Source organism: Petaurus breviceps, unplaced genomic scaffold, assembly GCF_028583685.1.
Source record: "Petaurus breviceps papuanus isolate PSGF00001 unplaced genomic scaffold, PetGlider_PUasm1.0 90731, whole genome shotgun sequence".
Lineage (NCBI taxonomy): Eukaryota > Metazoa > Chordata > Mammalia > Diprotodontia > Petauridae > Petaurus > Petaurus breviceps.
The window spans coordinates 10,036,767-10,052,336 of record NW_027187325.1 but is presented as its reverse complement, the minus strand read 5'-3'; the positions used below and the strand labels follow the sequence as shown (position 1 = coordinate 10,052,336).

The 15,570-nt window shown below is 37.6% G+C and overlaps 1 protein-coding gene and 1 pseudogene across 6 annotated transcripts in view; both read left to right on the top strand.

The window, feature by feature from the left end:
- Positions 1-15,570, top strand: part of PTPN4 (protein tyrosine phosphatase non-receptor type 4) — a 225,042-nt gene that overhangs the window by 200,855 nt on the left and 8,617 nt on the right. For all 6 annotated transcript variants that reach the window (XM_069066917.1, XM_069066916.1, XM_069066920.1 and 3 more), the window contains 7 exons: positions 2,622-2,788; positions 4,739-4,829; positions 4,919-4,980; positions 8,234-8,380; positions 9,031-9,159; positions 11,088-11,236; positions 14,523-14,658. In XM_069066917.1, the coding sequence (XP_068923018.1) occupies positions 2,622-2,788; positions 4,739-4,829; positions 4,919-4,980; positions 8,234-8,380; positions 9,031-9,159; positions 11,088-11,236; positions 14,523-14,658 (881 nt within the window). The remainder of the gene's footprint in view (positions 1-2,621; positions 2,789-4,738; positions 4,830-4,918; positions 4,981-8,233; positions 8,381-9,030; positions 9,160-11,087; positions 11,237-14,522; positions 14,659-15,570) is intronic.
- On the top strand, positions 11,426-12,869 carry LOC138145263 (jupiter microtubule associated homolog 1 pseudogene; annotated as a pseudogene).

The window sequence follows — 15,570 nt, the reverse complement described above, 5'->3', positions numbered from 1 at the left end:
AACTGAAAATTAGTTGAGGGCGGGCACTAACATTAAAAGAAAGAAAGGCTTCTTGTAAAATGGTGAGGTTTTATGTGGGTCTTAAAGGAAGACAGGGAAGCCAGGAGACAGAGACAAAAGAGAATATTCCAGCAGCCAGTAAGAAATCCTGGAGCCTGGAGATAGTGTCCTGCATGAGGAACAGAAAGAGGGCCTGTGTTATTGGATCACAGAGTAGAGGGAGGGGAGTGAGATGTAAGAAGATTGGAAAGGCAGGAGGGGGTCAGGTTGAAGAGCTTAAGAGCGTCGAACAGGATTACATGTTTCATCCTGGAGGTGTCAGGGAGTGTAGTGTGGCCAGATCTGCACTGCAGGAAGATTAGTTTACAAGCTGAATAGAAGATGGACTAGAGTAGAAAGGCCCATGAGCAGGCTTTTGCAATGTCCAAGCATGAGATGATGAGAGCCTGCCACCCAGGGTGGTGGCAGTGTCAGAGGAAAGATGTTACAAAGGAAAAATCAGCAGGACTTAGCTACATATGGAGGAAAGAGGGGGTCAGAGAGAGAGAAAGTGATGAGTCAGGGATAATGCCTGCTAGTTCAGAGTCCGTTTTCCAGCATCCAAAGCAACTATGAAGACAAAAAGGAATTTTGACTTATGTGATCTGGGAACTGGCAGTTGTCTTTCTTCTGCTACAGTGGAAACACAGGAAGAAAAGGTTGCATACACTGGGAAATGTGTAGCAGTTCAGTATTAATCTTTAAATAGTAACTAATGTCTCAGCTACCTGTGTCAATAGGTTTAAAGTCCAGTGACTGATACTTTATGTATATGTGGCAAACCACTATAATTGCACACCTGAATTATCTATGCATTTATGATTTAGAAAATAGTGCTCACAACTGTTAAAATTACACTTTTCCTCTAATCCCAGTACAGGAAGATTGAGATCCATAAAACATATGGACTCTTTCTTATATATATGTACACTTTTAAAGTTTGCAGCACTTGAAACCAGAATGAACCTTAACAATATCTAATCCACCTCTTTTTTGGTTTAAAAAGAGCTTACATGATTTGTTAAAATTATACAGGTAAGTAAGTAGGATAACGGGGTTTTAAACACAAGTACTTTAACTTCAAATCCAGTATTCTTCCCATTATTGCATGCTTACTGTCACCACTTACCCTTAGTCATGCTGCTAATTCTTCTGAAGATGCTGTTATAAAATATTGGGTCAGTCTTATCCTTGAGCATCTGAGATGGGTGAGGCCAGGACTAAAGAACAAAGAATGGGAACTAGGTTTCTGAAGAAAGGCCTGAAGTAGACTCAGTCCAATAATCCCGGTGTCCTCCTGGCTCCCAGTCTGCTGCTCTGCCTTTATATATGCGATAAAAGACAAAAAATAACTGACCGCTTTTTAAAAAAAAAGAGCCAGGGCCTGTTGAGCAAAGGTTAGGTGTTATTTTTGTCCTTGATAGACTTCATTTGAATCTGAGAAATGTCAGAATCCAAACAAGATTGGGGCCTCAGACCCAGTTTTAGCAGAGCTTGGCTTCTTATAGCACTTTTCAGGTTTTATACAAAAAGATTTCCCACCTATCAGGCTTGACCACTCCTCTTATCTTTTCAGACACGGTAATGTTTACTCCGCTTTCTTCTCCTCGCCATGGCTCTTTAGTTTTTATATTCTCTATGGCGTTAGTTTTGTATAGTCTTAGTAACTAACTTTCACTCTAGTTGGAATATTCTGCTCTGTAGCTAAATGTTGTGTTTAGTTAAGTGTTATGGAGTCATCACGCCAAAGTAAATGCAGAGCTAGCCTCAGGACCAAGAAGCACCAGGTTCAAATCCCTGCTCTGACATACATTGGCTTAGTGACTCTGGGCAGATCACTCTATAACCCTTCGGTGCTGTAGGCTACTCTCTAGATTATAAATTCCAGATAAGGTTCTACACACATTGTGCCAGAGTGAAGTTCCTCATAATAATTCTCTGTATTAGTGAAGTCACAGGTCCAGACCCTATCTGTTTCATCGTGTTTCATCACAGGCTGGTAATAATCTTACTTTCTTCTGGTCCTCAGAGTCTGCAAAAATCCTATCCTCATGTCTTCATTCCTCTCCCTTTGGTAATGGGATGGCTATTTCAGAAAATGTTGCTTTTGTATTTGGTCTGTGCTTAAGCACAAGAATTCTGTGGGTGAGGAGCCTTGACACTTTTTCAAAAAGCAGCCTGTCTGCAGCTTTAGAGATGATTCAAAGCTATTGTTACTGGTTCAGTAGCTGTCAGAATGCCATCCCTGCTCAAATCCTGCCCTCCCATCAGAAGTTCCTCCTCTGTTTTGTGCATAATGCTATTGCCAGTCAGGTTGTTGGTCTTCAGCCAACACAGGCTAAAGAAATTCTGAATCTTCACCCATTTGAAATATGTTGTATTAGAGAAGACTTTAATTTATTTCTTGATAATCTTATGTCACAAGTACAAGGGTTTTACTCAACATCATGAAAGCATTTCTCCTGCACTGGTAACAGATGTCAAATATTATGTATTTCTTCTTAAATTAATCTTTAATCTGTTTGTCTAAAGGAACATGTCCAGTAAGTGAAAGACACAATAATTTCCATGTTTCTTTACAGCTGTATATGATGTAGTAGAAGAAAAATTTGAGAATGAACCAGACTTCCAGTATATCCCTGAGAAATCACCACTTGATGGTGTCCATCAGAATGATAATGCCTTGAGGGAATCAATGATCCAGCTTGCTGAGGGTCTTGACAGTGGAATAGTCCTTACCCAGTTTGATGTAAGTAACAAGGCACTTGGTTTTTTTAGAAAAGATTTTGCCTATTATTTCATGAAGTCTTTAGTAGTTTTCCAGTCTTGATTCCATTGTTTTTGAATAATTGACTTTAATATCCAGGAACTATGAATTTGTCTCTAAGGACAGTATGTTCAGAATGTACAGAAGTCTGTAAGGAACCACTCTCTCAGCATTGAAGAACAATGAATGGATTTTTATGCAGTTTACATGATCTTGATAAATTTTGTACACCCAAAGTTATAGGTTTTCTTTTAATTAAAAAATCTCTTTTCCCAAGTAAAAATATGACCAAAACAAAGTCTGCTACTTAGCTTCAACCAAAATGCTATATGATGTGTTTATCCCTTTCAAAAATAAAGGCAAAACCAGAAAGAGTTTTAAGAACTCTAATCCTTATGAGAAACAAGAATAGAGCTCATATATGCAAATCAAGACCTGCTTCTGCAGCTGGCAGTGACTAGCAGACAGTTGCTTAGTGAAGAGTTTGAAATGAGAAATAAGCAATAAACATACTACTATTTAAAGGGAAAATTCTGTATCCTGTTAGCTTGGAAATCAGCCCTAAAAGCAAAAACACACCTCAGATATTAAAATGTCAAATTTAAGAAATTAAAATTTTACCTAATTAGTATACCTTTTTTCATTTTTTCTTATCCTTTTCAATTGATAAATGTTTTAATACAGCAAAGGGTGACTGTACTTTAATTTTAATAAGATAGTATCAATATCATCCATGGTATTCACCTTTGACTTCTTATTTATTGTTATCTTCATTTATGTATCTGTAGTCAGGACCAATTTTTCTTTTGATTCTGCTTTCTTCATTTTGCATCACTAGAGAGGCAGCATGACATAGAGGATGTACTTCTGGAGTAGGAAAACCTAGATTCAGACCCCATCTCTGATCCTTTTGTGGCCATGAACAAGTTACTTCTCTGAGTCTTAGATTCCTTATCTCTAAAAATCACATGATGCCTGTAGAAGCTACCTCACTGAGCATTGAGGCTTAAATTACAATGTATTTAAAATTCTTTGGAAATTTTGAAATTCTGCATAATTGTCAGTTACTGTAATTATTATTATATATGTCTTCCCATATTTCTTCTGATTTTTCCTGTTCTTGATGGCATAATTATATTCCATTACATTCATACACTGTAATTTATTTGGCCCATCTACAATAATTGGGCACATAATTTTTTCGCATTTTTTACTGCTACAATTAGTACAGCTGTGAATATTATTTTCTTACTCTCTAATGAAATTGATAAGTCAACTCTTGAACTTGTAAAATTCCATATTCTTTTCCAAAGAAGTTGGACCATTTCACAGATCCCTAAAGAGCTTTCCTTCTTTTCTCTAGAACCCCACCAGTATTCAATTTTTACGCATTTTATCATCTTTGCCAGTTTGATAGGTAAATTTGTTTTCCAGTTTGGGTTTTTAGGATTTTTTTAAATATTCACTTTCACTCCTTAGTTAAAGTTTTCTCTTTTTTATGTAGTAACAAAAATCATTCACATGTATATAGTACTTTATGGTTTATAAAGCACTTTAGTCCCTACAAGCCTGTAAGGTTATTGATCCAAGTACTTTTACAAAATGAAGTTGGCAAATGAGGGTTAGGAAAATGAAAAGAAATACCAAAGTATTATGTTTACTAAATGGCAGAGCCAACTCCAAATGCAGTGCAACAATTTTATGACAAAGAACAAATAGTTGAAATTCTCCATTTCATTAGTAACATCTTCAGCAAGTTACCAAGAAGAATATCACAGATTTTCACGTAGATTGTGTAAAAATAATTGAGTTCGTTGCTTCTTGTTGTAGTGATGACCTTGAAGTTACTTCTGTACATTTATAGATGTTGTCTTTGTGCTAATGTGGACTCAGTACTGTGTAACCAGAACTGTCTGACTTGTTCTCTTATAGCAACTCTATAGGAAAAAGCCTGGAATGACAATGTCTTGTGCCAAATTACCTCAGAATATTTCCAAAAATAGATACAGAGACATTTCGCCTTGTGAGTATGCTGTAAAACTTCAGTGTGCGGTGTTTGGTCCTTCTGATTCACGGCTGCCAAATAACATGGTTTAATGCTCTTTTTTTCAGATGATGCTACACGGGTCATTTTAAAGGATGATGACGACTACATCAACGCGAATTACATAAATGTGAGTTTAATTTTCTTATTACACCAGTGGTGTCTGGAGTGAGGAGGGCATTAGGACTGTCACTTGGCATGAGATTTTGTAAACCACGAGTCCTTAAATGTTCTTTATTTCCTACCCGTACTTAATGGAGGCTTAAAATAGTATTTTTACCTGACTCTATACCTGCCTCATACATGTCAGTAAATAAACAAGGGACAAAGTCCTTGAACCTCACAATACACTGTCCTGAGAAACTACACAGTCTGTATTAGCGTATAATAAAATTATTTACTACACACCAGTCATAAATGATCTCAAAGAAGTAAGCGGTTGGCTCCCTATAGAACTTGTAAAACCCTAACAGTCTTACATATAACTAGGACAATACGTAATTCTCTAGGGCAGCTCCCTGTGTCTTGTAGGCATGTGGAATTCAGCGTATCTAAAAGGTCTTCTAAACTCCCCACTTTCTATGAAGATACCATTCTCATCACCAAGGTTTCGGGCCTTTGCATTGTCCTCAGCTCTTCTTCCTTCTTCAAACCTGTAGCAGCAAGCACCCCAAGCGTCCTCAGGGTGGCTGCCCATACAGGTTCTTGGATCTGCTTTGATAAAGGAAAGCAACCAGAATGGGTTAACAAGCTTACTATAATCAGTCAAACATATATCGTTTACCTTGTTCAGGGGAAAAAGGTCAGCACCCTGAACTTCAAAGTATACAGGCAAAATTTATCAAGACAGAAACAGATCAAGTAGACAGCTTTCCAAACTGTCCAGCCATTACATCCATACCCAATCAACATCTGGCTTTCAACATCTAGGTTTTTCAAAGCCGGGGGGCTCTGGACAACGGCTTCCCATAATCCAGATCAAATCACAGAACACTTCTCAAAGTGAGCCCCCAAAACAAAGCTACACATCAGGGCTTATATAGCCTTCTCCTGGCTCAGAGAATATAACAACCTTATTGACCCACTGGCCAATCAAAAAGTATCTACTGAAAAACAAGCCTCCCACCCCAGGCTTTAGGTGCACTTTAGCCTAGGGGCAGGGAAGATCTTCCAAATTTGCATTCCCATTACAAAACCCCATATACATTTAGTTGCCAAATCACTTCTACCTCCATCACAACTCTTACATTAATTCCCTTCTCTCCTCCCATGTGACCATACCTTGCTTCAAATCAAGAAGTATTTATGGGGCTGCTAGGTGGCACAGTGAATAAAGCACCGGCCCTGGAGTGAGGAGGACCTGAGTTCAAATCCGGCTGCAGACATGACACTTACTAACCGTGTGACTTTGGGCAAGTCACTTAACCCCAGTAACCCTCCAAAAAGCAAGCAAAAAGAAGCATTTATTAAACAATCACTATGTGTCTGACATTGCTAAGTGCTGGGAATGCAAATTCAAATAAAAACATAGCCCCTGCCCTTCAGGAACTTAGTTTCTAAGGGGAAACAACTTATAAAGAAGAGGTGGAAAGACAGCAAAGGGGCAGGGCTCTAATGTCAGGGGCCTGGTGGAGAAATCTGGAGAAACAGCTAGGAAAGAAATAAATAGCTGGCCTGCACCCTTCCTCAACAGGGAGATTCCTGAAGGAACTTACCAGTGAGAGGAAGCAGATACAAGAGCCAGGAAAAGATGTTCTAAGATGAGAAGGCTACAAGGGAGTAGGCATCTTCCAAGATGAGGAGGCTCCTATAGCATGATGGGAAAAGTCCAGAGAATCAGGAGTGGAGCCTAGAACACAGATGAAGTCTTTTTTTTTCTTTTCTTAAGCAATTGGGGTTAAGTAATTTGGTCAAGGTTACACGGCCAGTTATTATTTCTGAGTGTGGTGCTGAGTATCTGAGCCTGGATTTGATCCAGGTCATCCCAACGCTGGAGCCGGTGCTCTTACTCTCTGAGCCACCTGGCCGCCCCTAAGCAATTGGGGTTAAGTAACTTGCTCAAGGTTACACGGCCAGTTATTTCTGGGTGTGGTGCTGAGTGTCTGAGCCCAGATTCGATCCCAGGTCATCCCAACACTGGGGCCGGTGCTCTTACTCCCAGTGCCACCTGGCCGCCCCTCACAGATGAAGTCTTAATCATGTCCTGCCAGGACTATTACAGTAGCCTTCTTAATTGGTGTCCCTGCCTGAAGTCTGTCTCTCTCTGTACATCTTCCACAAAGCTGCCAAATTGATATTTGATTCCTAAAACAGCTCTGAACTTGTCACTCCACAGTTTTAGAAGTTCCAGTGGCTCCCACTTATCTGTAGACTAAAGTTAAAACTTTTTGTTTAGCATTTTAAAATCTATTCTAGCCTGCCTCTCCAGGTTTATTACATATGACTATTCTTCATGAATTTAATGTCTCAGCCTGGCCAGCCTTCTTTATTTTCCCTGTACACAACATTCTGTCTTCCATCTCCACATCTTAGAGTATCCTTCATGCCTGGAATGTTTCCTCCTTACCTTGTACTTCTGTAATCCCTCACCTCCTTTAAGACTCAGTAACGAGTACCATGTCTTAAACTAGAGGTTCATAATCCCCTACTTGCTAGCACTGTCCCTCCTTCCAAAATTGCATTGCATTTCCCTGTGTTCATATTGTTTCTTTCCTCCTCTCCAATAGTGTCAACTCCTTAAGACCAGAGACTATCTCACTTTTGTCTTTGTATCCCCTGCTCTTGGCATGTTATAATTGCTTAATAAATATTTGTTGAAATAAATAAGTAAAGGCTGTCTTCCTAATTTCTCTAAAGGAGTCACAAATAGATATTATAATGATCAGCATTACCAAAAACATTCCTCTCCTGATAAAATTAGACATGGGTAAAAAAGATTTGTTGTACTGTCATGAAAAATGTGTTAATAAGATTCTCTCTTCACCACATTATAATTAGTAAATTATTGATTTAAATTATTTTCATAAATCTGGCAATAATAAAACAGTGACTCCTGATTAGCTAGAAATTTTATATCAGAACTATGTATTTTAAGTAACTCTATTGTTCCTAGAATTAAGACATTAGGATTTGTTATCTTTTTCTTTCCTTAGCATACTTGTCCTTTTCCATGGTCATTTATCTTACAACAGAGATATATAAACAAACAGAAACAGTCCTGAAAATTTATCCTGTCAGTCATGTCTTTTTCATCCTTAAAGCCCTTTTTTGTTCTGATTTGATTTTATAATTTAAATTATCCAGCAAAGATTTACTCTGTGATCCATATACTTAGTTGACCAAGGGGGATGATAAACAAGTAGTGTGTGTTCTTTTCCTTTTAGATGGAAATCCCTTCTTCCAGCATTATAAATCAGTACATTGCTTGTCAAGGGCCATTACCAAACACTTGCACAGATTTTTGGCGGATGACTTGGGAGCAAGGTTCCTCCATGGTTGTGATGTTAACAACACAAGTGGAACGAGGCAGAGTAAGTCAGAGCCTGGACCCTGTGTGCTGCGAGGTGGAGAACTTCTCCATGACCGGAACAATCAAATGATTTTTTAGCCTGTGGTCTTATACTCTTGTGATGTCTTGGTTAAGGTTTTCCTAGGATTTCACTGAAGATTTCACTCAGTGAGTAACTATTAAAATAGTACTAGTATGTCCAGTTCCAGGAAAGTCATGAGATGATGGCCCATTGGGAAGATGGTCCTGTCCATGCTGAATATGCAATCAGTCAACAGTTATTAAGCGCTTAAGTGCTAGGCACTATCCTGGCAATAATAACAGCAATGAGTTACTATTATTTCTTAGCCTCAGTTTTTTTTAAATGAATATATACCATGTAGGTTTTTTATGAAAATGAAAGGAGATATTTGGCTTATAGATGTAGAGCTGGAAGGGACTACTGAGGCCATTAAGTGTATCTCCTCATTTTGTAAATGAGAAAACTGAGGCCCAGGGAGGGGAAGTGACGTGCTCAGGGCCACCAGGTAGTATCAGAGGCTGATGGTAAAGCACTTTGTTCATCTGTTAGTATTCTGTAAATATAGATGTTTGGGAGGGGCTCTGGATCAGATAGAGCGTTTATGAATTTAAATACAAACACAATTGCATTGGAAATTTTTTTTACCTTAGGTTAAGTGTCATCAGTATTGGCCAGAACTCACAGAAAGTTCATTATATGGGAATTTCCAGGTCACCTGCCATTCCGAAGAAGGAAATTCTGCCTATGTCTTCAGAAACATGACACTATGCAACTTAGAGGTGAGAGTGCATTGCATCGAATGTCAGTTGTGCTCAAAGAAAAGTCTCTCTCTAGCCCTAGATTTAAATACAGAAAAAATGTGTTCAACTGTGTGTATAACCATGTTATTGATTACTTGGGCTCTCGAAACAGGTTTTGGCAATGTAGTAAAATGTCTCACTTGTAAATCTGAATGGAGGTTGTTGAACAAATTAAAAAGGCGTATTATATTCCTAGCCACTGCGTGCCTTTCCCTATGTGTTATTTGAATACCACCAATTCTAGAAATGGAAACTAATTTGGAACTGATCCTCCAGCACAGAGGTTTTTAATCTTTGTCTCTAGGTCCCCTTGGGAGTCTGGTGAAACCTGTGGTCCCCTTCTCAGAATAGTGGTTTTTAAATGCTTAAAATAAATCTGTAACATTACAAAAGGAAACCAGTTATATTGAAGTAGAGTTATGAAAGTATTTTTAAAAGCAGATTCAGGCATCCCAGGCTAAGATTTGCCCTGCTCTAGGGCAAAGAGTTGATGATCTAGGCCAGAGGTATTAGAATGGATGCATCTGGAACCAAATTAAAATATAGTTGAGAAATATTTAATTAAATAAATACAAATACAATAGAACATGGATAATATTATTGTATGGTTTTCCAAATCAATATGCACCCATTACAGAATGCCCCCATTTCCTTGAATTTGACGCTTTCTGTTTGTATTTGACACCATTGGTCTAGGCACCCAGTAGAAAGGTAAGGAAACTATATTCTGCCCTGCAGAAGAGCATACCAACCTTTCCTATGTCATGATTGGGCTGATAGCAGTGTTAAGCCCAAGTAAGAGTCTGCAAGGCTCTCTCGTAAATAGAGAGGATGATCATTAGTGCTTCAGCTTTGTGACAATTAGCACTTATCACATAACATATAGCCTTTGTTCCCCCCTTGTTTCTGAGTTTGAAGCCATCTTCTAAATTGTGAAGTTGTTCTCATGTGTGAGGTGTTCCCATATTGGAGTATCTTGTGAACTTTTAAGATTCCACAGTAGTAAGAGAATCCTAGTTAAAAATTCCCAAAGATGTGAATGAGGAACTTAAAGTTCCATAATCACATAAGCATTTTTTTCTCAGAATGTTTTTTTTTAATCAGTTCTGTCTAGGAATCACCTCTTTCAGTGACTTTTAGGCAATCTTGGCTTTTTTATCACCTTTACACAGATCCAATCACATCTTCCTGTTTTTCAGTGTTTCTCCCCTCCTCCACTCCATTAAAGAAGCATCTAAATGTACAGAATATACTGTATCTTGCTCTAAGATCTAAAATTTCATCATTTTCTACAATATCATAAAATTAATAAATGAAAAATCTTTATCTTTTCTCCAAAAGCAACATAAAATGTTTATTCCACATGTTGCATTTGTTTTTTTTAAGAAATCATAATGAAAACTTTTTATGTTGTCAAAACTAAATGCAGTTTTACCTGACACGTGATCTTAAGTCACTTGCTCTCTGCTGCCTCAGTTTCCTCAACTGTGAAATGAGAATAATAATAATAATAATATTGTGAGATTCAGACAAGACTTGTAAAGCACTTAGCACAGTGCCTGGCACAGAGTAGGTATTGTATAGATGCTAGCTATTTATTATTATTATACTTAACCTGTCATAAACTTCAGTGCTTTCAACAGAACCAACCTTTCAAATGGAAATAGATATTAATTTTACATGCATAAATGTTAGATTACTAAAAACAAACTAGTAGGTACAGTTTCTGTGACATTAATTTTTTCGTAGCATACAGGAAAACCTGTAAAACTTAATTATTAATTACTTCATGTTATAATTTTTGTTGACTTGGATCTGCTTTACTTTCAGAGTTAAGGTGCAAGAACTCTTTTATGTTTGAAAAGCATTCCTAAATGCTAAGCTTACAATTTCAATTTTTGTCATAGAAAAATGAGAGTCGTCAGCTCACCCAGATTCAGTACATAGCCTGGCCTGACCATGGAGTCCCTGATGATTCAAGTGACTTTCTTGATTTTGTCTGTCACGTACGAAATAAGAGAGCTGGCAAAGAAGAGCCTATCATTGTTCATTGCAGGTATTCTATTTCCTGACTTTTTTGAATGAATAGGTGCATAAATAGGTTATCTGAAAGGAAGAATAATTATTATGTACCCTTATGTATCATTCTTTAAACTATAATTAATTTAGCCATCATATAGTAATTTAAGGTTTGCAAATATTCCTGCTCACCTTTCACAAGTTGACCAGAGGTATTCTCAGAATTGTTGGGTTTCCCATATGAAAAGAGGAGACAACTGTTTTTTTTAATTCATTTTTATTTTCAGTTCCGAATTCTCTCCCTCCCTTCTATCCTCCACTACCACTGAGATGGCAAGAAAAACAAAAGTCCATTACAAATACGTATGGTCAAGGGCGTCGACCCCAATGGCAGGAATAGCTCTCGGGTATTGCGTCTTCCAGGTAGTGCGTCTAATTTTACTTTGGGCTTTGAGGAGCCTACAGAACAACCAGTGAGAAAGAACAAAATGGCATCTAATATTTTTGGAACATCTGAAGAAAATCAACCTTCTTGGGCCAAGTCAGCAGGGGCTCAGTCTAGTAGGGATAATTCTGAACCATCTGGACTCCAAAGAAGAAACTCTTCTGAAGCTGGTCCTGGAGAGTTTTTAGGTCCAAAGAGAGAAGGTGATATACATGAAAATGTGGAGGCAGACTTACAAGTTGACCTGGGACAGAATGAAGAGAAATCTCTGCCTGCTGCACCTGTTCCCAGTCCAGTTGCATCAGCACCAGCACCATCCAGGAGAAATCCACCTTGGTAGCAAGTCCAGCTTAGTCCTTGGTTAAATATGACTTTTTTTTCCTCCCCTCCATGCTTGTGAACTGCACAACTTGAGCCTGGCTGTACATCTCTTTAAAATTTATTTCATTAAAAAAGCACTTTATGTACTACTGACTTTTTTTTTTTTAAAGAACAAGTAATCCCCCATTTGTCCAGGTCTGCAGGCCATGGCATGAGTGTTCTCTATAGTAGACTGCTGAGGGAACACCCTATGAAGCTTAGTGATATGTTTTCAAGAACTAAAAACCCTGTTCTAAATGTGTTAGAGAGTTTTTTGTACCTAGGTGGTTTTTTAAACTCCATTCTTGATCAACCTTACTGATCAATTTAAGCTCAATAAATTCGTGTAAACAGTAGAAGGTACAGTTCTTCTCAGGCCCTGAAACACAAAGTTGACTTTATCCACCACTGTCTCTTTGGTTTCAATCTAATTTATCCTGTAAATATCCTTTGCTACAAGCATCCACACTTTTCTGTGCCATACAAACCTGTAAAGAGCCCTGGGCCTCATATGCCTTGCTGACTGGAAAGCAGAGAAACTGTCTTTAAGTTTTGAACATAGGAATTAAACCTGGTGTAAAATTGATGTCTGACAAGCTGAGCCTAAGACTGGCGAAGGAGTTGAGTGTCCCAATTGAATTTAACTGGATTCAGAAACAGAGCAAGGGGAGTGAATCATTCAGAAAGTGAGTATTCATCAAGGAATACCTGCAGCGGTATTTTTTCTACAAAATAACTCAGTGCTGTGTGCATGATCATGCTGGTGCTTGACCATGAAGTGAAAGTCTCATCTTTAACATGTGTTGTAATTTCATTAATCTGGGCTGTTTAAAGTAAACAACAGAGAAGTTTTGAAAAAAACAAATATGTATGGTCATACAAAAAAAAAAATGCTGCATTAGCCATATTGAAAAAAATGAGGAAGAAATGAAAAGGAAAGTGCAATGGAAAGTATAAACAGAATGCTATTAGAATTCAGATAAAGGAGAATTATTTCCAGTTAGGGCCAATTAGGAAAGAGGTTTATAAAGAACATTTTGGGGCAGCCAGGTGGCGCAGGGAATAGAGCACTGGCCCTGGAGTCAGGAGGACGTGTATTCAGATCCAGCCTCAGACACTTAACACAAAAACTAGCCTTGTGACCTTGGGCAAGTCACTTAACCCCAATTGCCCTCCAAAAAGCCAAAAAAAAAGAAAGAAAATGACATTTTGTTAAACCCTAAAGGACAGACAGGAACTAAATAGGTAAAAATTAGGAGGAAATTTTAGACAGAGGAGATTGAAGGGATCTAAAAGGTGTTTCTTCTTTTTCTCACCACCATTTCTCTTTTTTTTTTTTTCAGAGGGGGGAAGGCAGGGCAGTTGGGGTTGTGACTTGCTTAAGGTCACATGGCTAGTTTTTGTGTTGAGTGTCTGAGGCCGGATTGGAACTCAGGTCCTCCTGACTCAAAGGGCCAGTGCTCTATTCACTGTATCACCTAGCTGCCCCTCACCACCATTTCTCAAAGTTTCTAAGTGTCATCACTCATTTCTCCTCTGTCTCAGATGAAATAGAGATGGCCTACATACTCTTTCTTAAAGCTTATCTCTCTCTTTCTCTCTGTCCCTTACTCCCTTCTCCTTTATCATGTCTTCCTCCAAGACTCTGATAATCATTCTTTGTCTCTAATCCCCCCTGTCTCCTATGGAATAGATTTATATTCTCAGATCCTAGCAAGGCATCTTGCATGTAGAAGAAGTCAGTAAGTGTTTATTGAATGGTCTTTACTGTCACCTTCTTATTTGCCTACAGACATACATTTTTGTCTTCTCAAAAAATAAATGAAACCTTGGCATAATAGGAAAAATGCCGAATTTGTCACTTTCTTATTTGCCTACAGACATACATAGGTCTTCTCAAAAAATAAATGAAACCTTGGCATAGTAAAAAAAAAAAAATGAAACCTTGGCCTTAGTAGAAAGCAGGGGTTACCTTATAGTCATAACACATATTGTTCAACAAGTATCGAATCCCTTCTCCAAAAGCAGTTGCATTCTAACAGGGGAGACAGAAAGGACATAAATTAGTATGTGCAGAATAAGTATAAAGAGAGTAAACACAAAGTAGTTAACTACAAGGAAGTGTGAAAGGGAAGGCACTAGCAGTAGTTTTTTACTTTATGATTTTTATAGCTTTTTTTAAAAAATATTTTCTTACAAGCACTTATACTTTTAGTCAACTTGCTAAAAATTCCTGTAAATTTTTAACCAATATTCTTATTTCTAATTATGGGGAAAATGGTAACCTGGGGAACAGTAAACCAGAGAAATTTATTCACCTTCTTAGACCATTATTGTTCTGATTTTCTTCTTAAAATCATATTTCTATAACTAAAATTCCATAGCAGACAACCCTTGCTTACAAATAGAATATGATCATTACAGTTTCAATTAAATTTTTTTCAGTGCATCTCATTTACAAGAATTCATCAAGAAATTTTTCAGCCAAGTTCTCTACCCCATTTCTTTTTTTTCCTAGTGCTGGGATTGGAAGAACGGGGGTTCTTATCACTATGGAAACAGCTATGTGTCTCATTGAGTGCAATCAACCAGTTTATCCACTAGATATTGTAAGGACAATGAGAGATCAGAGAGCCATGATGATTCAAACACCTGTAAGTACAGTGCTTTTTATGCTAAATGCAAATAGTAACTTATTATACCTTGCACTTGTTTTATCCTTACTTCCCCAGCAAATTTTTGTGTTCAGGTATTATGTGCTTTTTTTTTTTCTTGAGGGGGTTGGGGAAGAAGGAGGTTTCCAGACCTCTGGTTTCATCCCAGTCTGAAAACTCCCTCTCTTGATGCACATTAACGACCTAACTGTAATTTATAGCCTTAGAGAGAAGTGTCAGGAACTGAGAGGTTATGATCTCCCCATGGTCACACATCTGTATACCACAGGCAGAACTTGAAATCAGGCCCTCTTGACATTAAGGCTAATCTTCCATTTACTCTGTTTGCTGAAGTTTTATAAACAAGCATATCGATTTTTTAATACCCAGACTGTCTCTGCCCAGTGTCATATACATCATGGGGAACAGTAAGAATCATACAATCACGGAATGAAGTATCTTAAGAGAGCTTCCAATGTAATAGCTCTGTTGTAATTAACAAGTCTTTTATAATGAAATTTCCATTATTATACAATAACCTGGAAGTCAGACTACTGGGTGACTGTCATCAAATTGCATTAAAGCAAATCCAAAAAAAGAATAATAGAATCTTAGAATTAAAAGAGAATTTTGTCTAATTTCATTTTAAAGGTGTGGAAATTGAGGCCCAGAAAGGTTTATTATTTGAACTTTTGGTTCAAGGTATTTATGATACATGTAATCTCAATGTAAGATTTAGTTTAATAATATATCAGTAAAAGTTATTTAATATTTAGAAGCTTTTGAATTTTTATTCTCTCTTTTTTTTTTGGATCAGTGACTTTAATCATGTTTTGGATGAGTTCCTTTTGTAGTATTTGATTTTGTATTAAGCAAAGGATTGTATGGAATTAAATTAATGTTCTAACAAGA